This window comes from Triturus cristatus, chromosome 1_2 (assembly GCF_964204655.1).
Source record: "Triturus cristatus chromosome 1_2, aTriCri1.1, whole genome shotgun sequence".
Lineage (NCBI taxonomy): Eukaryota > Metazoa > Chordata > Amphibia > Caudata > Salamandridae > Triturus > Triturus cristatus.
In genome coordinates, this window is record NC_140580.1 from 172290769 (window position 1) to 172316695 (window position 25927).

The following is a 25927-nucleotide window of genomic DNA, read 5'->3' on the forward strand; positions in this document are numbered from 1 at the left end:
AGGCAGAGTGGGGCTCGGAGGACAAACTGTAATTTCTGGGGCCAAGGCAGGGGATTCAGAAATGTTTGATAAATCCTCTATAAAGATATTCCCTGACCACTGTCGTTGGGTTACATTCAAGAAGGTAAATACTCTATAAAGATATTCCCTGACCACTGTCGTTGGGTTACATTCAAGAAGGTAACAAGTCTGTTAGTCTCGAAGGGGATGGACGTATGCTCAGTGTATTCACATTCCATAGCATGGCTCTGTAGCTATCCCAGGTTGTGGACTTGCAGCAAGTGAGAGAAGGACCAGGGTCACAGAAGGAGAAATGATGTTCGATTTACAGGCTAAATCCTAGGAACTGTAATGGCTTTCATGTCCTTTCATGCCATTCTAGGAGCATGCCAGACAGGAAGGACCAGAAGTTCTCTCAATTAAGCTGTGCTGGCTTTTGAATGTGTGCAGCTGGGTCCCAAGGAGCTGTTCAGTGTGTCTCGTTGCAGAGGTTTGTGTAAACCTTTTCTAGTTGAATGAGAAGTGCCTATGTTAGATTCCCCATAAGTCTGCTGTTGCACTTAATTCAATGAAATGTGCTGCTAGCCCGGGCCTCATTACATTACTGTTGTGACTCCTCCGTGTACAATGCAAAAATAGAAATTGTGGCTGGTGTTTCCGTCTACATTTGGCCCTTCCCTCTCCAATGTTGATGTTCAGCCTGTGTGCCTCACATGTAATTCTGGAAACTCTAGGCTGATCTGAAGATTCTCAATGGAGTGGTGGGTCAGGGTAGTCTGTGCTGCAGTGTGTGACTGCCAAGTCAAGGCCCGATAGCTGTAATAACTTCAAAGAGTGACTCAATATCGTTTTTTGTTTAATAGAAGATAGCTCAGAGGGTTAGTGACGTTGTTGCAGATATCCTGGTGGTATTTGCAAGTCTCATGCTACAATAGTGGTAAGATAGCTGAATAAGCAAGGTTACAGCTTCAAACAGCTTCATTTAACCTGCAAGACACAAGTGTGAAACTTTGCAGCATTTTACTAAATCTTTCTCTACTGAATTCGAAGGTTTATAAATGGGTCCTGTCTGGTAGTATCAACACATATTTTCAAGTGCTAAATGACAATTTACTAACCTTCAGTAACGAGTTATCTGTTAGAGGCATATTCTAGCCGCAGATTCCTTACCTTAGAATTTCCCAGGCATCTGGCAGGATCTGAAAAAATTTGCTCAAGCCATACTCTTGCGTGCCGGTCGCCTATATAGGCATCCCCTCGGGCGCTGACGTCAGTTACTTTTCACAACTTTCCACACCAAGGAGCTCAGAGCCATTAAGTGCACTCAAAGTGGTGTGTTTAGAACAACTAGGGTTTTGAAAGAGATCAGCAACGACCCTAAAAACCTGTCCGCAGCGCAGGTCAGTAAGGAATCTGTGGCTAGAATATGTCTCTACCGGATAGGGCGTTACCGTAGGTGAATAACTTGTCCATCCAATAGGAACATCTAGCCGCAGATTCCTTACCTTAGAATAGATACTCCAGCAATACCATCCCCAGAGGGACAGTGGACAAGTTTAGACCAGGAAGTCCTGCAGAACAGAATGGGAAAAAAGGCAGTCTGTGCAGACTTAACTGTCCAGGCAGCAGTGCTTAGTGAACGTGTGCAGTGATACCCACATTGCATCCTGACAAATGCCAAGGACTAAAACACCACGTTGCAATGATGTGGTCTCAGCCTTAGGGCTGGTGGAATGAGCTCTTAAGCCTTCAGAAGGCAGTTTCTTGGCCAGAACATAGCAAATTTTGATGCACAGGACAACCCATCGCGAGATAGATAGTCCTCTTACGCACCATACGACCTTTCTTTGATCCAATGTACCCCACGAAGAGTTGGTCGTTCACCTGGAACTCTTTAGTGCGGTTAAGTTAGAACAAAAACGCTCTTTATGGGGCCAGACAGTGGAGTCGCTCCTCCTCTTTGGAGGGGTGCGGAGGAGCATTGAAGGTGGGCAAGGATTGTCCTACGTGGAACACTGTTACCACTTTCAGTAAGAAAAAGGCTCTAGTGCAAAGCACTAACTTATCAGGGAAGATGGTCAGGGTAAGAAGGTTTGGATGACAGAGCCTGCAAATCCTCCTGGCAGAACTTATTGCCACTAAAAAGGCTGTTTTGATGGAAAGCAGCCAGAGAAGGCAGTTGTGCAGAGGTTCAAACAGAGTGCACATCAGGAAGGGGAGAACCAAATTAAGGTCCCACTGAGTCATGATGAATGGGGCAGGTGGGAACATATGTACAAGCCCCTTAAGAAACCGGTTTACAATAGGAGATTTAAATAAATTGGGTACATCTGGCAGCCTCAAGAAGGCAGACAAGCCTGAAAGATACCTTTTAAGAGTGACCAGAGCAGAGCCCTGCTGGGTAAGGGTCAAAATACAGAGAAGAACTTGAGAGAGGGAAGCAGAAAGAAGATCAATAGAACATTCTGTCCAATATTTTACAAATTCTTTCCACCGGCAGGTGTACACAGTCTTGGTAGAGGGACGCCTGGCTACCAAAATCACATCACATCACAGACTACAGGAGGAAGACTGAATGCTGTCAACGTCTGCTGTTCAATCTCCATGCAAGAAGCGTAGAGTTGACCGGTTCGGGTGAAGGACCATTCTCTGCTCCTGCAACAGAAGATCTTACTGAAGTGGCAGCCTGATCGGGGGATCGATGCTCAGCTGGAGAAGGTCGGGATACCACACTCTCGGAGCGCGGTCCGGAGTCACAAGAATTACTTGGGCCTGGTCCCTCCAGATCTTCTTGAGTAGTACTCTGGACAGGAGTGGTATTGGCTGGAAGATGTACAGGAGGCCTGTGCGCCACTTGAGACGAAAAGCGTTGCTGAGCAAGTGCCGCCTTGGAAACTCCAGTGTGCAAAACTGCGGACGTTGAGTGTTCTCGGTGAAGGCAAGCATCTCACCAAGGCTCTCCCCACTTCTGAAAGAGACCTTGCAGATCATGAATGGAGATGCCATTCGTGATCCGCTAGGCATCGACGGCAGAGTTTGTCCGCCCTGCATTCAGGGAACCTTCCTTGTGTTGGACCACCAGGGATATGCTCTGCTGTTCCAGCCATGACCAGACACACAGAGCCACTTGACAAAGGGTCCAGGACCCTATCCCGTCCAGTTTGTCGCAGTACCACATGACGGTGGTGTTGTACATGAACACCTCAACCAGCTTTCCCTTGAGGAAAGGAAGAAAAGCATTCAAGCCAAGCAAATCGCTTGTAGCTCCAACTAGTTAATGTGGAGTCCGGATTCTGCCCAGAGATCAGAGTCCTCTAATCTCCCCCTCTCCCAGAAGGCCTCCCCATCGCAGGAGTGAGGCATCGGTCTGCGGGTGGCAGGAGTGCTTGTGCCCACATGCTGCGTTGTGCTACGCAAACAAATAAAGGACGGAATGCTGAATAAATCATACATTCACCCCCAGTCAAGAGATCTGGGTTAAATACATCGTTCTTTTGCACACCATGCCACCCCAGTTTAGACCCAGCCATATGCAAATCAGTCTTGACCCTATGCCTCATGGGAACAGCACTCCTGCCGCCCCCGGACTAATAACGCTGATTGGATTCATTCCCTAGCATTCCTACGTTCTCCTCTACGGAGCAACCTGCAACATACCCTTTACACCGGATGGCCCCTCCTCCCAGACTGTCACCCGCGCTGGATGCCGCCTTTCTCCTGAACACCGCGCTCTTTCGCTTCCCCGAACTGCTTCAGAACACGGTATATGACAGTGCACCCCCCGGCATTCCTGCCCAATACATTGTTCCTATCCTTGGACCCATGATTGCCTCAAACTTGGGACCCCTTGTCCATTCAGAACGATAACCTTGTAAACTGGTCCTGATGATGACCTGAACTCGTAACAGGTCGAAACATCGTTAACTGTCCAGCACAATTACTGGCGCATCTCCGGAGTTCACCCAAATTGCCTAAACTGCTGCATTTTTATAAATCTAAATCGTGAACCAAAAAACCTTCGTAAATATTGTCACTACTGTTTAGCCTTTGCGCCGCCTCTCGCGGTCACACTTGTCACTTGCGCCGTTCACCTTTCACAAGCACTTATGTGCACAAGTACCCTCAAGTTACCTAAATTATTGTAGATAGTGCTGATATTGTTCCTATGGCCTTAATTTTCTTTAATATAAACCACTCTCTATTTTTCTCAAACAACTACATTGGTCTCCCCGTCTTCACCTTCCTGCAACTTAATGTGCATGTTTTATTAACTATCTTCCCATTGTTACCTGCGGATACATTGTTGTTTATCACATGCATATGCCATCTGGCATGTATCACAAGCAGGATGCAGGAGGCCATGAGGCCAAGCAGATTCAGAGTCATTCTCACTGAAATCCAGGATAGAGGCTGAATTATTGTTATCATAGACTGAATATACTGGAATCGCTGCTCCGGAGGATAGGCCCGAAACTGCACTGTGTCCAGAAGTGCTCCAATGAACGGGAGCGTCTGAGAGGAAGTCAGGTGTGACTTCGGCACGTTGATAGTGAACCCCAGCAAAAGCAGGAGATTTGCTGTAGTCTGGAGGTGGGAGAGGACAGTCTAGGGCAAGCTCACATTAAACAGCCAGTCGTTGAGATAGAGGAAGACTGGCACCCCTGATCTGCGCAGATGAGCTGCAACCACTACCATCACCTTGGTGAACACCAGAGAGCCGCTGGTAAGGTCAAAGGGGAAAACTGTGAACTGCAAGGGCTCATTGTAGGAAGCTGGCTCTGCATATTCCATACCATAGTAAGGTATAGTGTGCACAGTCCAGTGGATCGCCAGAGGCTTTACAGAGGGAAGTGCTAAGCATGTGTTGTACACACACAGGCAAGAAATGATTACACACTCAATGACTAAATCAGAGAGCAATGGTTTGTGAAAATAGTTTTTTATATATTTATTTCAAAGAACCAAAGATACTTTGTTGCAGTAAAATAAGATTATCAATATCGCAGTTTGTCAATGTAAAAAGTGGACACTTTCAATCAGTACAATGTTATCCTATGGGAGGAAAACACAAACGGCAATATGCAGGCAGGTAAACGATTTACGATATTGAACTGTTGGTTGAAGAATCAGTATCAGGCAAGGTTCAAGTGACCTCAATGCACTACTAGCGGTATTGGAGTGGGCTGTTGCAGAAGTCAAACTCAGGATCTAGTGCCACTGTTATCAAATGGAGAAAGGGGGCAATCAAAGTGGTACTACTTACAGGTCAGTAGAACAGTAGAACAGTTTGGTCACCCAGTCTCAGGGGGTTCAAGTAAGCACAGGGAGGCCACAAGGCAGCACCAAACTTACACTGTCAGCGACACAGGGACAGCCGGTTGCAAAATGCCACCACAGCATCGGGCACCCATTGCAAACAAAATCGAGAATCTTGAAATCGGAAAAAACGCTGTTGGCTCAGGCCAGGAGGCTCGATGAAAAATCTACAGCTGCAAAGGTAAATTGGGATGTGCTGGAGCATCGGAAAACCGTCGTTCGATTTCTCCAAGGCCCTGGTGCAAGGGTGTACTTTGGCATCTGAAGTCAGCTTGCCAGTACAGTCATAGTTGCAGGAGGGGGGAGGGGGGAGTGTCATCATGCACAGGCGTTGATGTGGAGTCAGGCAGGGGTCAACCCACAAGGGACTTTTGCTCAGGATAGCTGGGGAACCTTGTCTGGACCGGTGGACCTCTTGGACTCGGGTCGTGGGTGTCGGGTGCAGAGGTTGTCGACTTTGCAGTTCTACAGGCAGAGCACATGTCTTTAAAGTTATTTTTTCTTCTGTACAGGACCGATGTCCGAGGGAAATTAGGAGTCTCTTTAAAAGGCAGGCAGTCATCTCCCAGGGTTCTGAAGGTCGCTGGGTTTCGGGACGAGTCCCTCTTCTGTAGCAGGGTCTTTGACTGCTGCAGACAGGCCGGCACGGCTGGGGCCAAGACATTTGTTGTCTTCAGTCTTTGCTGCTGCATAGCTCTTCTTTGGAGGATTAAGGTTCAAGGGTGCTCCTAAATACTCAATTTAGGGGAGTTACAGGAGTCAGAAGGTAGTAACCAATGGGCTACTTAACTTTAGGGTGACTACAAACTTTGTATGTCCACTTCCTCCTGGGAGGGGGCATATCCCTAACCCTATCAGTTAGAATCCTCCAAAACAATGTGGAGGATTCTTAAATGAAGACGTGACTTCAGCACAGGGCACCTTAGAGGTCCTCACTGAGAGGGGACACACCTATCTTGCTTACTGATTTTCAAGCCGACCTTGTCGCCAAAAGTGGGGCTTGGTCAGTGGGGCGGACATCTTCACTAGCTGGAGAAGCCCTGATCAGTATAACAAAGGGCAAGAAGCCTTGGAGGCTCACCGCTGTTCTATGCTGTTCCTGCTTGGAGGTAGGAGTGAAGCATCTCCACCTAGAGCAGGCTTCGTTTCTGACTCACAAGAGCAAAAGGCTCCCATCTCAGGGGGTCAGAAATATGTCTAGAGATGGCAGGCTAATGGTTTGGTAGGTTTGCAGGGGGCAACTCTGAGGTGCCCGCTGAGCTCATTTATTAATGAATCTGAATGTGGGATCAGTGTGGGCTAATTTATCCGAGATGTTTAGTACACAACATCCTGGAATTGATTGAAGCCATCATGGAGTTGTGGAACTCGATGTGACAAGCTCCCAGCCCATGTACTCAGTATGGCTTCACTGTAAACGTAAATGTCTAAGAATGGACTTAGACACTATAGGGGCAGATTTGCTCATGCAGTTATGCAATCACAAGAGGTATAGTGCATGCTGCCTTATGGCTGTAAGGCCTGCTGTAGGGGTCACTTACCTATGCCTCCTGTAGGTTGGCCTGGCACACAGGGATGTGTGCCAGGTCGACTCTTCACTTTTATTTGCACCAAAACACGCAGGCTTCAGTGGCAGAGTGCATGTGTTTGGTGAGGGGTCTCTTAGGTGGCACAATACATGCTGAAGACCTTGGAGACCCTCTCTGGTCACAATGCCCTTGGTACCACTGGTACGTTTTACAAGGGACTTATGAGTAGGCTAGAAGTGTGCCAATTGTGGAAACAAAGGTTCAGTTTTGAGAACAAACACAGGTACTGAGAACCCAGTGCGCATTCAGTCAAAGATGCATCAGTCAGGCAAAAAGTGTGTTGGGGGGGTCCAGAAGAAGTACTTTCCTGCACTCATGTCCTACCGCGAAACGCAGGTAGCGACGATTGGCAGGCAGGACAAGAATGTGAAAACAGGCGTCCTGCAAGTCCAACTCTGCCATCCAGTCTCCAAAGTCTAGGGAAAACAAGACTTGACCCAGTGTGAGCAGTTTGAAATTTTACTTTTTGAGGAAGTAGTTGAGGGCTCGCAGATCTAGAACAGGAAGAAGGCCTTTGTCAGGACCAGAAAGTAGCGTGAATCGCAACCACAGTCTACTACTGGCACCGAAACCCCTGCTATGGCCCCCTTGAGCCAAGAGAGTTCGGACTTCCTCCTGAATCAAGTTCAGTCGGTCCTCTATCAGCCAGTCGTAAGATGGAGGGAGGGGCAGTCTCAAAGGGGGAGGGAGGAGCCCTTTCAGACTATCTGAAAAACCCACTTATCCAATGGGATATTTTGCCAGTGGTGGAGGTGATGGCTGATGCTTTTTTTTTTTAAATTCACAATTCTCAGAATACAAATGTGGGGAAGAGGTCTGCTGTCATTTGCAAGCCACAGCCTCTGCAGGGATTTGCAAAAGGGATCCTGACTCATACAGATTAAAGAGGTGTGTGTTTTTGGGACCTCCTACAAACTGGGCACTTTGCGATGCGACCGATTAGCACATCCACTGCAGAACAAACTGAAGGCGAGGAGGAAAACCAGCTAGTGTGTAAAAAATATTGACTGGATTGCGACCAATCTTACTACATTAGGCCCATGAACTCTACATAAGAGTCAGCCTTGACCGTGTCCTTTTAATTAAATGGTTATCGTAACTGGTAATGTAAAAGGTATGCCAATGTTACTTTTAGGTCTTGCCTGCACAAGCCGTCTAGTTGTGAAACATCTATTTTGCACTTACAGTGAGTTTACAGCCCGCCCAATGCTTGGCTTTAAAGTCAATCTTCTTATTCAATGGCTTGCCTCTTCTTCTTGTGTTTATATCTCCCCTAGAGCTCACCCTCTTTACTTAGCACATCCACTGCAGAGCAAAACGAAGGTGAGGAAGAAAATCAGCTAGTGTGTAAAAAACCATGGACTGGATTGCGACCAATCTTACTACATTAGGCCCATGAACTCTGCATAAGAGTCAGCCCTGACCGTGTCCTTTTAATTGAATGGTTATCGTAACTGGTAATGCAAAAGGTATGCCAATGTTACTTTATAGGTCTTGCCCGCACAAGCGGTCTAGTTGTGAAACAACTATTTTGCACTTACAGTGGGCTTACGGCTTGGCTTTATTGTCAATCTTCTTATTCAATGGCTTGCTTCTTTCTCCCCTAGAGCTCACCTTTTTTACTAACCTTTTGATTGATTGGCCTTCCACTGCTCATTCATAGGGACTACATCTTTCCTTTTGGTTCAGAACCCTATGAGAGAGCATGCATTTAAAAAAATATATTTTCACAGTTCTCTTGTGTGCTTCTCCCCTACCAAATACCAGCCTTCTGAGACTGCCCATTTGCTCTCTTCATTGTGTGCGGCTCTCATGTACTTCTAACTGCAAATACACCAGCAATCTGCTTTGCTCTCCTGATGTGCTTCGCATCGCCTGGTGTTGCTCTCTCCCTCACGAGCTGCTCATGAGCACTCTTGCGCACGTCTCCTCTTGACTATTGTGTTGCTCACTCTCTTATGTGCAGCTTTTCTCCCACTCCCCTACATCCTCTCCTCTGTTGCCTCCCACCCCACGGCATTCATTTTTGCTTTTAATTTTGCACTAAAAGTATTACTTTTTTTTAAATTTACCAATTAAAGTGGTGTTCATCATTGTGGATCAGCAAATTTAATAAAAGCAAACTTGCAACAGCGGTCGTGTCACTGCACCTTTTTTTTTGTCCGGTGAGGCACTGCGTCGCCAAACTGCATTCGTAAAACTAATAGGCCCAAAAAGCAAGACCCATTAGGTCTGCTAATGCTGGTTTATATTACCTGTTTATATTTTGCTCTGCATTTGTAGGTTTGCTAATTGTCTGTTTAGATGAAGTTTCTGGATTTGGTGTCTTAACAGTGAGCCGGAGACCTTCACTGGTTGCTTGGATGTACTTTATGTATGTAACCTTGTGTTGTAGGAGTGTCAGGCATTTGTGTGATGTGTAAAATGGCTGCTACTTTTTGGGGTAGGGCGTAGTTCCAACAAATGTGTTCTTGTTTTTAAAATGTCTCCAGAGTGTTTGGTGTGGTTGATGTGAAGAGAATGGATAAGTGGGAGGTAGTCCAGCTAAATCATTGTATTGGATGTCTTTCTGGGGCGCACCTTGATCATTAGTTCACTGGGAGCAACATACAGCAGCTCTAATTGCTAAGTTAATAAATAAATATTTAACACATTTGGAAAAAGGATTATCCATTTGCCATGTTTATTTTACCAGTCTCTTTCATCAAGGAGATACTTTCTTCTTTACGCTCATCATACACTCTGGTTCCTGCTACTTCTCTTAACAATTTCAGTCTCTGAGAGTCAGGAGCTGTAGCCATTTGGTTGATCTAAATGAAAAACATATTACTTGAAAAACATGAATGCATGCTTGAATAACAGCCATGCCACAATGTCAGAATAAACATTAAGTATGCGTATATTAACTGCAAAACAAAGCATTTCCAACATAAGTGCATGGAAAGGACTGTCATTATGCACGGTGGGGCTGCATTTACTGGTGTTCAGAAGCAAAACGACTAACACTTCTACCTAATCCCTTTTATCCTCTTTCAACATTACAACCTAACTTCCACAACACCAACTCAGTCTTGAAAAAAAGGCTAAACTACTACTTTCAGAAGATAAATATTTTGAAAGAATGGAGACATATGCTTAACTACCGGCAACCTCAAAAACTATAGTGTCTTGTTTTCCTGTTCAATGTATAATAATAAAGGAAGTATAAAACAATTATTTTCTTGCTAGAAGCACATTCTCATGTCAAACTGTGGTTTGTGATTGGTGCTGAGAATGGCCTGGCACCTGCTACTGCTTGCAGGGTCCCAGTCACACGTGGATGGAAAAAAGATTTTAAAAAAACAAGAGACTTACTATAAGAGGACTGCCATATATTGGACTCTGGCCTCTTTAGTAGCAAGTATTTATTTGAAATACTAGTACAACTAATGGTCTTAATTTGCGAGCACCACTGGCAAATGAACTCTCATTATATAACGTCTATATACTTGTGTAATCCTTTACGGAGTTTATAGAGCTCCCACAGAGACCCTCTGTTTTTCACCTTTTTTGGTGAATATGAAATGCAAGATCATTGTAGTCTTCTTTCCAGGAAGAACTTCTGACTGTTTAACACAAGATTATCACTTACATAGATGCGAGGCAGCCTTCAATCGATCATGCAACAAAACACCAGATTCCCAAGAAGACAATCACTCACTTCTTACCGCGGAGTAAGTCTGTCAATACCAAATCCACCTCTTTCCATAATGGTTGAGCACTGACTTGTATTCTTCTTATAGACCAAATGATAATCATTTGTTCAAAGCATAATATATTTAAAAGGTACATATTTTCTCAAAGCAATAATTGTCTGCTTTCCTAACTGGTTACTGTGTAATGTTCTATTGTACACTGGGTTTACTTCTCCCACAATTTCAAAATAAAGCTTAGATGCCATAATGTTAATATTTTTTTCAATCACTGTTTTTTAATTTCTTCAGACGTGTTCCACATTTTTCTAACTAGAGCGTGCACAGTTTTCATAAGACATGATTCATCATTTACATTGCCACTGACTGACCTGATATAGTTAATGTAAATATCAGTAGTGTTAAAATGTAGATCTTTTGTTATTAGCCTTGAAAAAGCTCAGATCAGCTTGCCATAGGGGCGGAGCATGTGTCAGCAATAACGTTCTCCTGTTTGTTTTGAACCATAGAGATCCTTAATTATAAGTTGTGCTGTTATATTACAAAGATGCCTAGGATGTTTGCCAATTGCTCATCCAAGAAAAAAAACCTAAATGTTGCATCCAAAGAACTATTGGTATATTCTACCACCTTCAGTCTACTACAAACTTGGTTCTGGCAGGGCATTATATTCAATTCCAGAGGAGGCATGAAACTACATCAAGCATGTTTATGTACCATAACAAGGATATAGACGGGACAATTTTCCTCAAATGCCTTAATACAGACTTCTCAAATATCCTTACATTGAACAGCTGGGTATATCTTATCTTACAAAACATAATCAGCATTTTCATACAAATATAGCTAAATTAGTAATTATTAATATTATTAAATTAAATTTGTAAGCCACACAGCTACACAGAGGTTTCCCGGAGCCAAAGGACGACTCGCAGTGGAGAGGACAACTTCTACTGATTAAATAGCCAGGTTTTAAGGTCTTTGCGGAAGATCTTACGGCTGACTTCATGACGGAGTGGTGAGGGTAGTGAATTTCACAGCACTGGGGCCAGATAGGAAAAAGACCTTCCACCCATGCGTGACAGTTTGAATCTAGGGTCTAAGAATTTGGCTTGAGATGAGGATCGGAGCAGACGTTTTGGGAGATCTGTCTGGGCTAAAGAGCATAAATAACCCATGCCCAGTTTAATCTTATGCATATAGCATAGGGCCTTAAATTTAGTCCGGTTCTCAATCCTGAGCCAGTGGAGGTCGCGGAGAGTACCTGAGATGGAAGATGTTTTTGATACATGACAAAGCAGCCTAGCCGCAGAATTCTGGACCACTTGCAATTTGCGTACTACCTTCTTATTAGCTCCTAGATATAGGACGTTACCATAGTCCAACCTAGACATGATTAAGGCTTGGATCACCGTTCTTTGAGTGGGCCCAGGCTACATCCAAAGTATTTTACGGAGCCATCTAAGAATGGTAAAGCAAGTTGATGCGATCTTAGCTACTTGCTGTCTCATGGACAGTTGATCATCAATCACAATGCCCAAATTGCGTGCAGTTTGCACCGGTTGGGGCAATTCGCCCATTTCTGGCAGCCAATGGTGAGGACCCCAGAGATCCTTATCCTTCCCCAGGATCAGAACCTCCGTCTTTCCATCATTTAGCTTTAGCCAGTTAGTGTGCATCCAACTGGCTATTTATGCAGCCCTACCTGTAGAGATGAAACTGTAGAGGATTCATTGGAAGATAAAGAAAAAATAAGCTGGGTGTCATCAGCATAAGAGAAGATGGACAACCCAGCTTCTTCCGCAATGGTAGCTAATGGGCTGACATAAAGATTGAACATTAAAGTAACTACTTGAAAAAGTACTTTTAAATAGTATCAAACTAACAGCTGATCTTGGTAATTATTTACCCAATTCCACCTCCATTCTAGAAACACAGTTAAAAATTCCATCATTGATGTTAATGTCTCACCTTTCCTTGTTTCACAATATAATAAGGGTTACTGCGAGAAAAGCCAGCACTTTCAAGAAGATTCATGACATCATTTTTCCTGTAACGAAAAGTTATGCAAAATTAATATGTAAAAGCTTGTTTAACTTGGTTTTGCGTCTGACAGCTTAACTACACAACCAATATACACATGGCACATAAGCACATACATGTCATAGCGGTTTCTACAGCTTGTCCTGACCCAGAAGTAAGCCTCCTTGTCATCTATCCACAATGGGTCACATGTTTTTGGTAACCCATCTGAAAACATATCAAAAGTCACAATTGCAATTAAATTTACATTGCAGCCAAAACCTTATCATACTAAGGTGTATGAAAGAACGGAAAATTTGGCTGCTCCTAGGTCAGGTAGAAACTCAAAACAAATAATGAGGACAAGTCACATCTTTATGAATTTGAAGTTCAACAAGTCAGTGGTTCCAACTGCAGAATCTATTTTATGTACATCTTGATCATTTTGAAAACGCAAAAAAAGCAATTTTGTTATGGCCAAAAGAAGTAGGTGTACAGATCTACACGCTTCACAACTGCTTTCCAAATAAAATTCACTTCTACGTACCATCTATGCCCTTGTGCACCCTACACAAATTATAACTACCAGTTTAATAATTGTTAGACCTCAGTTTCAAGCACCTTTTATTACATGTTTAATGGGTACGAAGAAACCACCTTAGTGGGAGAAGTATAAGAGGAATAAAATTCTGTCAGATTCTTAAAAATGAAAAAAGTAATGGATAAGATTGGACCACAACGCTATGAATCTCAAATAAAAAAATAAAAAGATAAATGTTCAGCACTATGACGAAGGGTTTGTAATTAGCACAAGATATGATGCTTTCAAGAAATGCACAATGGAATAAGAACATAAAACCACATACCAGCCGACGGATTCTACTAACGATTAAGGGTATAGCAAAGGATCATATCCTACTTAAGAAATAAATAACTATAAAGTTCATAGGACAGTCTTGAGCAAACAAATCAAACATTTACTAGAGTACAGTTTATGAAGGTACTCCCAGGATTTCAGAAGTATTTGTAAACTGAACAGATACATGGTGAGCCTCTATTAAAAAAGTAATGGCACCGCTGGTGTAGAGAAGACCTATATCAACTGTAATTGTGGAGTTCATTCAATCTATGTTTTAGTATGACTTCTTTCTTTAAATCTGCTGTTAGAACCAGAACATTTATGGAGGAGAGCTTTTAACAAGAGTAAATTAACTACATGAATCAAGAACTGTCTAAACATCTGTGTTTTTACTGTCAATTAATTTTTCACAATGTATCATTGATATTATTTTATGTATTTACCTTGTATTTTCTTTCATGACTTATTTAGGCCGAATAAAGACGATTTGATTTGAATTGAATTACATGCGAATCGGCTTGAACAGTCAACAGGCTGGCTTTCTTGGAGGAGAAATATCAATTTTGTTTCTTTGCGCCTAGATGGTATTGCTATTTTTATTTTCCAGAATTATTTACAATGGAATAAGAAAAGGCAATAAGAAATATATTTTTACTTTTCATTACTGTCCTCTGCAAATACGCACAAACTTTAAAAAAATGTTTTTACAACTAATATAGTGCTCAGGGATCTCGAACACTGGAGGAAATATACAGTGCTGCTGTGACAGAGAATCAGATTTGATCAAATATAAATCCAAGTTTGCGTGCAAAAAAAGATGTTAAGAGTACCTACGTCACCATTTTCTTGTCTAAGAAATATTGATCCTTTTTTGCTCCTATGACGCGACGTAATGAAACTTCTTCTTTGTCAATCTTTGGAAAATAAAAGAGCACATTTTTATAATTCTAGTAAAACCAATCTAAGATTTCAATATCTCCTTCACATTGTTCGAAATATAATAAATAAGATATCTGTGTGTTTAGCTCACTGAACTACCAAAATGACAATGAAAGGCACTGAAAAATATTTTTACAAGATCTATTCGGACTACAAATATCTGTACAGGGATAGGTTTTAAAATGGGTTCTAAGAGTGCAACATTTCACAGGACAGCACTTAAACATTGTCAGAAAGATTCACCACTACTAGCCAAATTACACAAGCCAAATTTGCTTAGAGTGACACTTTTAAACTTGGTATAGCTGTGAATACATTTGAGAGTTTTCAGACACAAGAAAAGTGGTTTTAACTTACAGGTAATCTGTTATCCGAGTTATCAAATATAATTTCCACAAAAGCAGAGATAACACGAGGTCCAGTTCCTTCCTAACAAAGATTTTAAAAAATGTCAATTAAGGAACATAAAATGTCACCGTATCAAACAAATGACTGCAATAACTATTCATACAGATCGTTTAAAATGAGTGATCAACATAAAAACAATACTAATAAAAGATTACAGTAAAAGGGGCTGAAAATACATGCATTGAGTGAGGCTTCCCTCGACGATATGCTCCCCACCCAGGTGACAGAAAAAGGAGGGGGACTAAACGGTCTTTAATTTGGATTTCTGTTTGAGCAGAATTAAGCACTGATAATAATAAAGACATTGAAGATGGAACTAGGAGGTCAAGGCATAAACAGTTTTTGCTCTCAGGAGGGAAATTTCAAACGTATGTACAAGCCTTTTAGAGTAGATGGAGTATTCTCTACTTAGAATGTCAACTGGTCGCTCAACTAACAAGTAAAAGTAATGATAAGGATGGGTTTGTTAGAACAGATTCCTTGACAGCGGATACCAAGTCCGAAATACAAGCCCTCGAAAGTGGGAAGATTACTTCGGCTTTGGGAGCACACACCTTGAAATGCACAAGCTCCTTTTTTGATCAATAGCTCCACATCACATTCGGAGAGCTGAGAGGGTTTGGGACTCGAGAAAAAGAGCACGAATTCATAACAGCAGCAAAGCATATGTCCTATTGTTATCATGGAGTGAACTGATAAGGATTGCAATAAATTACTCCGGTCTGAAAGTGGTCATTTTCAGAAACATCACACATGTCTAAAGGAAATAGAACACTTTAAAAATATTACAAGCCAGAATAAAACAAAACTCATACTTCACTTATGCAAGAAATAGTAAATAATCACAATAATCGCACCCCATCTTTATTCCAATGCCCATGTCTCCTCGATCCTATTTCAATACAAGCATGCCCTTATTTGTCTGTTGTTTTCTGTGACTTACATGCAGCAGAGCCAATCTCTGCTCTGGCCGAAGATGGCTGAATTCATCACTGAGGACAAACTGAATTGCTGCAAAAGAAAGAATATTAATGAATCAAATATATCAGTTTAACACCTCAGGCACATTTTATCTGCACTTAGTGTTCCCACTATTTGCTTTTTTATTTTTTGGACCCCCAATAGGTTTGGAGGTTTGATGTGGTCAAAGGTCTGCTAGACATCTTTCTACCACGGTCCACTGTAGAGATTTTATTTTTTTAACACACAAAATGGTTCCCTCCGGGGAAGCTAAAAAACCTTTGCTTCCTAGGCTAAAGAAATATAAGTGGTCTTAAGCAAATAAAAAAGGACCAGCTGTTTAAAGAATACTCCTACTCAAGCATGTGCAGACATAGGATATAAACGTTTACAAGAAGTAAGAATGCATGAACAGTTACTGTATCAAAGTAGGTGCTCCTTGTCAACTGTGCAGTGTTAGTGGATGGTGAGACAACGGTGAGCAAAAGTGTGCAGTGATAAATACACAAAAACAAGAAATGTTCACTTATAAATGCATAAATTCGTAAGGTGTGGAGACCTGAACTCAGGGTTCTAGCTATAGCAATCATTCATTAAAGTCAACAATATGTACGACGATGTTTTGACCCCCAAAGTGTTAACTTAAAATTGAGTCTTCATCAGGACATAAATAGTACACATCTCTTCATTGGTGGTATAGTTATAATGAATCAATTCTGAATAAAACAGAAAAAGCACACCGTTGCGCCTCAAGTATGTAAGCTAAACTGTTTGGATATGCATCGGTGGTGGACTCAGTCGTCGCTGTGTGTGAACACGGGGTTCGGGTATTATGGCATTTCACCACCACCACCACAGCACCTCAGGCTAACTTGCCGAGATTACAAAATTCGGGGAAATGTAAAATATTTATCAATACGGTATTGCAAGGTACCAAAAGAATAACAACAAGACCTGTACAGAATTTAGAACTGGCCTGGCAAGGATTCAGATGAGATACGAGGCCTCGTGTACCAAGCTATTTTATGGTGAGTAACGCTCCAAATAAAGATTTCTTTAGGGAAGAAATAATGTTTTGCGACCAAATTCTGGTAGCAAAATATTCATATTCGAACCCATTCCTTTTTGTGAAAGGCCACAAAAACGTTTTTTGGTCCATGGAACTACTGCCTGCTCATAAAATAGGTTTGTGTAATTATTAGTTTTTTTTTGTTTTTTTTAATGCATCCCATTTGCATTTATGGAAAACAGGCTGCAAAAAAAAAAAAACTCAGAAAAAACATACTGCTTTATTTAAAACAAACAATCACAAACATGGTGGTCAGGCCCCCCCAGGATATTTGCGGTGCAGATTAGCAAATTTAGTGGTATTTTTGCAGCAACTGATTTTCCTACAATCACACACTGCTTTCAAAACGAACCTGTATGCTCTGTGCCATAGCTACCAGGGGGTTGAGCTCAGAAATTGGGGATACTTCAGTAAAAAAAAAGATTTTTTTCAAACATGCAAATTGTGCTTTTTTTCCTCTCTCCAAATCGCTATATACTTGGGGTATGCGAACCCCAGCAGGCCACCATTCCTGTGAATGTAGCCAATCGTAGTGGATCGCAATTTATGACATACCTCAAGATTATTAATGGAGATAGGTCGAATTGTAACCCACTACGACTCTGCATTGTGTGAACTGGCATTTTAGTACATAGGTCGGTGCATGTGCAGTTTTCCCCTCCAAAGAAAAGTTGAAAATTATGTACTGGGAATGGGTTTATAAACTAGAAACTGCCCAAGGCCTCTCCACCCATTTAACGTCCCGCTTCCTAGAGCTAAAAGTCCAACCCCTCAAAGAGAAGTTTTGGGACATTATTGAAAAAACTTCTGATCGCAAGCTATATTTTCAGCTGCGGGTGGGTACATTACCCGTTGCAGATTTTACTTCTAGATGGGGGGGACCAGGTACTAGTAATGATAGGTGCTATAGATGCGTAGAAGAATGCGAAAACATAGGACATGTACTATTCTTTTGTCCAATGTATGTAACACCACGAAAAAAATGGTTAAAACCAATTTGTAAGTCTATGGGCATCAGAAGATATGCTATCGCCCTTCGCATTCTGTGCACTGATCCTGCACCCCCGATTTGTATAGCAGTGGCTAAGTTCATAGGATGGGCCTGGGGCATAAGGTCAAAAGCTCTGAGACTCAATGTAAACTCCTCACCCACAAACAATACAACATCTTGTTAACACCACCCGCTGCTGTTATCATAAGTAGGCAACTAATGCGACCATAATGTTATATTATGTTATCCCCTTGCAATTTAAGCTGATACGAGCTGGTTCTATTTTCATGACTGTGATCTCTCACCTTTTTTAAAGGAAGAATTAGCTTGACGGACATTCAAAAATTTAATTGGAATTTTATTTTGTTTTTTAGGTAATTTATATAACTGTAAATAGTGTTTGTAAATGTGCTTTTGTGTCTTAATTGCCGAATAAAGCTGATTGATTGAAAGACATAGGTCGGTGCGCAAAATACAAATTAATTTGGTAAAAGTCAGCGAGCTTTTACCAAATCCATTTTTGTAAATTATTTAAGAGAGTGTCCCTTTTTGACATGGTCACCCCTACTTTTTGCCTGGTATTTAATGTATTTTGGACAGAAAGTGCACAGAGTTCCTGCTATCCAGGTCCCCAGTGCCAGATCTCTTTCCCTACCTAAAAATGTAAAATTGTTCTATACCTTTAGCACACCTGTAAGTCCCGAGTAAATTTTACCACGAGTACCCACGGTATGGGTACTAAAGGGGGTTCCCAAATGTATGGTGCCACCCTAAGAGGCCCCTCACCCAACTCATGCAGACTGCCATTGCAGGCTGCGTGTCTTGGTGCAGATAAAAGTGACCACACAACATAGCACTGTGTGCCATGTCTACAGTCCCTTGCTCGCTGTGCAACTGGATTCAACCTAGACTGGCTGATGAAGGGTGATAGACTGAAACAGGTCCCAGGACGCTTGTTTCTGGTCCAGGGAGGACCAGGCTCAGGGCAGGACTATTCCCATGAGGAGCAGGTTCAAGACTGATTTCCATATGGCTGGCTCCAAACTGGGGTGGTGTAGTGAACAAAAGAACGATGGATTTAACCCAGATATTTTGACAGGGGGGTGTACGGGATTCCTTCTGCATTCCATACATCATTTGTTGGCGCTGCATGCCTACAGACACTGCATGCAGTATAGGTAACCACCCCACAGCAGGCCTTACAGCCCGAAGGCAGGGTGCACTATACTACATGTGTGTACATATCTGCATGAGCAGCTATGCCCCTGTGATGTCTAAACTAATTCTTAGATGTCACAGGTGAACAGGGAAGCCATTTTAAGTACATGTGCTAGACACTGGTAAAAATGAGTTCCCTAGCTACATGATCTGAAATCTAGGATGTTTGCTATCAAACACCTTGTATTAATAAACGCACACTGATTCCAGTGGTGGATTTATTAATGCATGCACCCAGAGTGCACTTTAAAGGTGCCCCTTGAAAACCTACCAGCCTCTATCTAGTGTGCTGGCTGACTGGTGCAGACCAGCCTGCCCCCAAAGACAGGTTTCTGACCCCCTGCAGGTGAGAGTCTATGCTCTTTGAGGGCAGAAACAATGCCTGCTCTGGCCGGAGCAGTGCTTAATTTGAGTTGGTGCTTTCTGGTGCATCATCACGTAATCATCAACACTGGCGCTTTTCATGAGCACAAGTTAAGGACAAATTCATTTGTGGTAGACACGGGAGATTAAGTGATTTGCCTAGAATCACAGGATGTTGAGCCGACGTCGAGACTCAAACCTGTTACACCAGCTCCAAAGTCGGCAGCACTAACCATTACGCCACATCCTCTCCCCACTTCCATGGTTCCGTTTTAAGCGGCACTAACAGGAGTAATGGGCGGTTGCAAGCTGACTCCTGATCAGAGCCCCAGCACTGAATATTTTTTTGGTTTCAACAATTGACCACTGGGCCAGAGGTGTTGTCTCCTACTCCAAGCAGGATGGCTCGGTAATCAGCATATCAAAGCAGGAGGCTTCAAAGGCCTCTACCACCATTGATATGTTATTACAGCTTCCCCAGACAGGGGAAATACCAACCCCATGCCCTGGGCCTATTTGTAACAGCAGGCTTGAAATTGGTGCAGGCTGGCATGGTGCACTACAAGGCCAGTCACACCCCTAAGGTGAGCTGCTTGATGTGCCCCCTATAGGAAAATACCACCATCTTAGTAATGGAGAATTAGGAACTCTGGGACTGACTGACTGACTGAAATATTTGTTAAGCGCACTTATGCCGAGGCGTCTTGGCGCTGAGCTGGAAAGGGGTACGAGGAGAATATCTATGGTTTGGTAAAGAGCCAGGTTTTCGCGGCCTTTCTAAACTGAAACTTACTTGTTGTTAGCCGAAGTTCTGTAGGTAATCTGTTCCATAGGCTTGCTGCCTGGAAAGAGAAAGCCTTGCCTCCCCAACGGGCCCTTTTGAATTTAGAAATGCCAACCAGGCCCTTACTCATGGATCTGAGTGTACGACTAGGAACGTACCGAGGAAATAACGTTTCCACGTCATCTGCACCGCCTCCATATACTGCTTTGTGCACTAGGCATAGGATCTTGAATTGAATACGATTGCGCACAGGAAGCCAATGAAGCCTCTTCATGCTTGCTGAGGTGGGATGATGTTTTGGGAGGTCCAGCAATACTCTTACAGTTGCGTTCTGCAGAGATTGGAGTTTTGAGAGTTGTCGCTCACCAATCCCAGAGTATAGTGCATTACAGTAATCTATACGAGATAGGATCAGAGCTCCTACTACAGTTTTCCTTAGGGACGGAGGGATAAAAGGCAGAATTTTACGAATAATTTTAATCATTAGGAAACAGGCAGAGGTGACCTGATTGACTTGGTGGGTTAATGAGAGATCTTTGTCCACCATGAAGCCTAGGTTCTTCACTTTGTGTGCAGGAACAGGGCAAGCGCCCGCCTCTGGAGGCCACCAGAGGTCATTCCAGATGGATGGTTTTTGACCGAATTCCAACACCTCCGTCTTTTCGGTGTTAAGCTTAAGAAAGTTTGAACTCATCCATCTCATTACTCCGGCAAGACAGCTTCTAAATCTCTCCGCAGTAGCTTCATGATTTTGTGTCAGGGACACCACCAGCTGGGTGTCATCTGCATACGACACTAACTTTAGGCCATGATTTTTAATTATGTTAGCCAATGGGGTAACATATAGATTGAACAACGTAGGGGATAGTGCTGATCCCTGAGGAACACCACAAGGGAGAGAGAGTTCAGCAGACTGAAGTCCCTCCCAGTGGATTTGCTGTGATCTTGCATCAAGGAAGGAGCGCAGAAGCGCCAAAGCAGTGTCTCTAATACCTATTTCGTTCAATCTTTCCAGTAACACTCTATGGTTAACAGTGTCGAAAGCCGCTGTTAGATCAAGAAGGACAAGAGTGGCCCTGCCTCCACTGTCCATGACTTTTCGAATTTCCTCCGTAGCCATAATTAAAGCTGATTCTGTAGAATGGCGTGATCTAAAGCCGTGTTGTGTTGCATCTAGTAAATTGTTGGAATCAATGAATTGCATCAGCTCCTGGTTGATCATTTTTTCTGCAACTTTGGAAGGAAATGGAAGACATGAGATGGGGCGATAGTGTTTAGTATCCTGTGGGTCTAGTGAAGGCTTCTTGAGAATGGGTCTGATGCAGGCCTTTTTCCAACTTGATGGGAAAACACCTGAACTAGTGATTTTATTAAGCAAGGGGGCTAATGATGCACTTATTTCCATGGGGGCCAAATGGTATATATAGGAGGGGCACGGATCAAGGGGGGAACCTGATTTTATTTGAAGTAGTGCGTCATTGACCTGTTTTATGCTAAAAGTTGAGAATTTAGACAGACCGTTTAGCAAGAGTCGGTTCTCCAGGGGCTTGCCTGTGTCTTTGTTGGGTTCAGTCTGTAGCTTCTGGAGATCATTGTAGACGTCTTGGATCTTACGTTGGAAGAAGATAGCAAGACTATCAACAAAATTTTGATCAGGACAAAAAGTGGTGTCATTAGGACTTTTGCTTAAAGTGGTGACTACTTTAAAAAGTTCCTTAGAAGAATTTTTTGCCTCTTGGATTTTGTTAGTGAAATAAGTCACTTTGGCTTGTTTAATTAGTGATTTATATTTTTCCAAAGTGAGATTGTATTCCTTCTTTGATGTGGGGCTATAGTCTAGTCTCCATAGGCGTTCCTGTCGCCTACATTGTATTTTAGCTAGCTTAAGCTCAGCTGTATACCAAGGCGAGGTAAGTAATCGTTTTTTGGGTTGAGTGGGTTTTACAGGGGCCAATTTATCTATTGCCTTTTGGATCCAGGAGTCGAAGTTAGTGGCCCCTTCATCACTGTTCTCCAAATGGGGAGGGCAGTTAGTCAGAATACCGACCAATTCCTCACTTTTTATATCCTTCCATGGGTGAGTATTTGTTAGCCGAGTACGGACTTTCCGTCCGATTGCTGACAGAGGCAAGTTAACTTTAAAATATATTACTGAATGGTCTGACCAGGGGACCGGTAATATGTCTTTCACTTCAATCTTTTGGTTATTTGTGAAGATTCCATCAAGTATGTGCCCCGCTACGTGGGTGGGCCGTGATATAATTTGCCCCAGTCCGAAACCTGCCAAGTTGTCAATTAGATTAGATGAGTCAGAGTTATTTAAGTCATCTAAATGAAAGTTAAAGTCACCTAGGACCGTAAGTGTTGCAGTGTCATAGCAGGATTCTAAGAAGGTCTGGAGGGATTTAATGAAAGGAGCTCTTGCTCCTGGGGGTCTATATACCAGTAGACCGGATAGGAGTTCATGGTTATTGAATTTTACCGTGAATGACATAGCTTCAGCTTCTAATGTGAGTTCTTGTTTAAAGACAGTTTGTAGATGGGAGCGATAAATGAGCGCAATACCTCCCCCAACCGTTGAGGTCCTGTCTACTTGTGCCAGTGAGTAGCCTAGGGGAATTGCTATTTGCCAATCTGGTGCAGAAGAGATTGTTGACCATGTTTCCGTAAGGAAAATCAGGTCCGGACTGGTTGAGGATATAAGATCCTCTAATTCGTATTTATGTTTGGACATCGATCTTGTATTGAATAAAACGCAACTAAGCTCGTTAGTGCTAAATGCAGTCTTACTAGAAATTAGGTGGGGTGATAAAGTATCTGTACAGTCTGTGCGGCAGGCCATCTGACTAGTAGAGGTGTTGCATATGATGTTGGTTATGCATGTAGATGGATAAAAGGATGTTCTTAGGCCACATGTTAAACAACAGTTGGAACCGACTGTATCATGCGTTAGCAGCAAGCACGGCAACAAACACTTACCATTATTTAGTGACATGAGTTCATCCCGCGAATAAGTTACTGGGACAGGGTTATGCCCACTTGCCACAGGAAGTGGTCATATAGGAGGTGTAGTGACCCCAAGGGTAAGTAGCCTATTGGCTACCACTCTTCACTCCCCTTAACACCCCTAAATTTAGTATTTAGGGGAGCCCCTGGCACCAGGAAAGCGGACTCTACTGACCTGGAAAAAAGGACACCCGAAGAGCCACAAAAAGTAGGAAATGAGGAGCAGCAACTGACTTGGCTCCAACTCTGCCGACCTGCCTGCTGTCCCCAACAATTGCACCAAAGACGACACGTTCTACAGCTGCTCTGCCTCCAAAAGCCTGGGAGGACTGCCAGCACTTCAAGAAGCCACCAGGATCTCCTGTGAAGTAATACAGCTGGCCTGCAGCCTCTTTGTGCAGGCTCCCTCTACCGCAAGTATTTCCTACACTGAAAATCTGACACCTCAAGACACTACCACACCAGAGCCCCACAACCCAAGGAGAAACGGGCTAAAGGTGTCCCTACATGCCCAAGCATCGTAAGACCTGAGCCCTCTGTTGGCTCTGCCGGACTGCCCCTCTCCCCCAGGCCCAAGGTGCAGCCTCTTTGTCCCAGGACCGTTTCCCATTGAAACCAACAGGGAACCAGACACCGAAAAGCACCTCTGTACACAGACGCACGAGAGCCTCCCTAAGAGACCTGTTGGTGCTGATTTGGGCCTTGCCTCATACTTACCTTAACTCCAGAAGATTGGTTGTGTAAGTTGCTGCTAAATACTTGTATGTAGTATAAGTGTTGTCCCCCATAGGATAACATTACCGCATTGGAGACATTCCAAATAAATTTACTAGTTTGCTTCATAACTGATATTTTAAAAATTACTTACCTGATAATAAAAGTTCTTGGCGCTAACAAATATATAAAAAATGTATTTGTCTACATTGGTGTGGATCTCCTTTAAGAGGGTGTGTATTTATTGGCTGTGTGTATGCAACAAACAACACTCATTGATAAGCCTAAGGCTGCTCGACCACGCTACCAAACAAATTGCACCTTGGGATTCTTAAAGCAAGCCCTCTCAACTAGTAAGGAATACCTGGACTATCTACACAATAAACCTCTTTTTGGTATGTTATATAAAGATTCCTACACATTCCTGAAACGAAATCTTAAATTGAGAATCATGAACTGTAGCAATTTATTATTTCTTAACATGAATCTTTGTACAGGAGGCCCTTAAAGCATACAAGTACCACCAACTGAAAAACACAAACAAAGAGAAAATATGGAATATTCAATACAAGGGAGTGAATATTTCTTGTTTTTTTCCACCAGAGAACAATTCTATATCAGGATTGGAGGCGAGGATTAGGCATTTCTTTCTTCGTTTACTTCATACAGCAGCCATTTGAAAGCAAGTAAACAAGAAAAAATGACATCTCCCATGATGCTCTAAGAGATGAACTACAGTCCAATAGCCAATCGGTGCCGAATAGTCTCTACTCCTTCCCCCGAGGACGCTCCATCTTCCTCTTTCTTCGCTGCTCCTGCAGCAACAAGATAAGGGACTTCAGCTCTTCAAGTTATTCATGCTTTATGCCTCATTTTTTGATTTTCATTAATGACGTGTACAGCCGATTTATTGTGCTCATTTGCGCTAACTAATTTAATTTCAGCGCGGCCACGGAAACGCCTGTCGTCCCTTTGCGGCCACTGATGCTCACTGGCTCTGAGGCACGGTGCAGTCTTCCGACAGCAAGGGGAGCCGCAAACTAATTGCGAAGCGCACTGCGCGTCTTGACCCCATGCACGCTTGTCGCGTCATTTCATCGCGATCCCTAAGCTTGGTGAAGGCGCGTATCGGCGAGCAAGATTGTGGGTGAAGTTCGGCCTCAATACCTTGTCTGCCCGTATTGGGGAAAATCCCTGTGCGACCCAGAGCCCCTGCCTGGAGCAAGACACCTGTTCTTTTCGGGTAGGACGTTGTGTGTGCAGTTTCAGGGACCAGCCCAGGCAATTTTATTTTACCCCAATAAATGCGTGGGGGGGGTGGTCCCAGGCCTTGTGCCTCTATTGCCCTTAGCGACTGTGTTGTACTCTGTACATGAAGATACTTATAGCCATGTTGTAAGTTGCTAAGTCTTCTTTATTGGTTCCAGTTCCAAATAATATCAGTCATAGTTCAGCCATGTACCAGCTCCTACACCAGCCCCACCAGGAGCAGCCTGCCTAGCTGCTCAGCCCATCTCCAACTGTTACCACTCATTCACACAGGCACCCAGGCATTCCACGCATCACAGTCACACCAACATTCTCTACCATCTCTCACTCTGGCTCAGCAGCTAGGAGGACCCAGGCTTATTACAATTAAATGTAATACTCAGGATATACCATTATCCCTTTCATTTTAAAATGAAAACAAAGATTACAATACTAAAGCAGAGAACTATACACACGAGAAGCAGTAATGTTCATAACTCAAGGATGCAACTAAAAGTAAAACATCACAAAAGAGAGAACAATGCAAATAAAGAAAAGATGGGCAAAATACGACATGTAAAAACATGCATCAAAATCCCCCATCCTCTCTCATGAAGATTAAGTCATATCAAAGCGTGAAATAAATTATCAAATCACAAACGATGTTAAAACGCAGAGAAAGAGACTAACAATGCGTACATCTGGGAAGGTATAAAAATTGTCAAGCAATTTAAATTACAAACTAGCAA

At 43.0% G+C, this 25927-nt stretch overlaps 1 protein-coding gene across 1 annotated transcript in view; it reads right to left on the reverse strand.

The window, feature by feature from the left end:
- SMC3 (structural maintenance of chromosomes 3) overlaps window positions 1–25927 on the reverse strand; it is a 789692-nt gene that overhangs the window by 673571 nt on the left and 90194 nt on the right. The window contains exons 4-8 of the mRNA XM_085603430.1: window positions 15769–15836; window positions 14775–14846; window positions 14313–14392; window positions 12569–12647; window positions 9598–9715 (exon numbers count right to left, since the gene is read on the reverse strand). Of these exons, the coding sequence (XP_085459556.1) occupies window positions 9598–9715; window positions 12569–12647; window positions 14313–14392; window positions 14775–14846; window positions 15769–15836 (417 nt within the window). The remainder of the gene's footprint in view (window positions 1–9597; window positions 9716–12568; window positions 12648–14312; window positions 14393–14774; window positions 14847–15768; window positions 15837–25927) is intronic.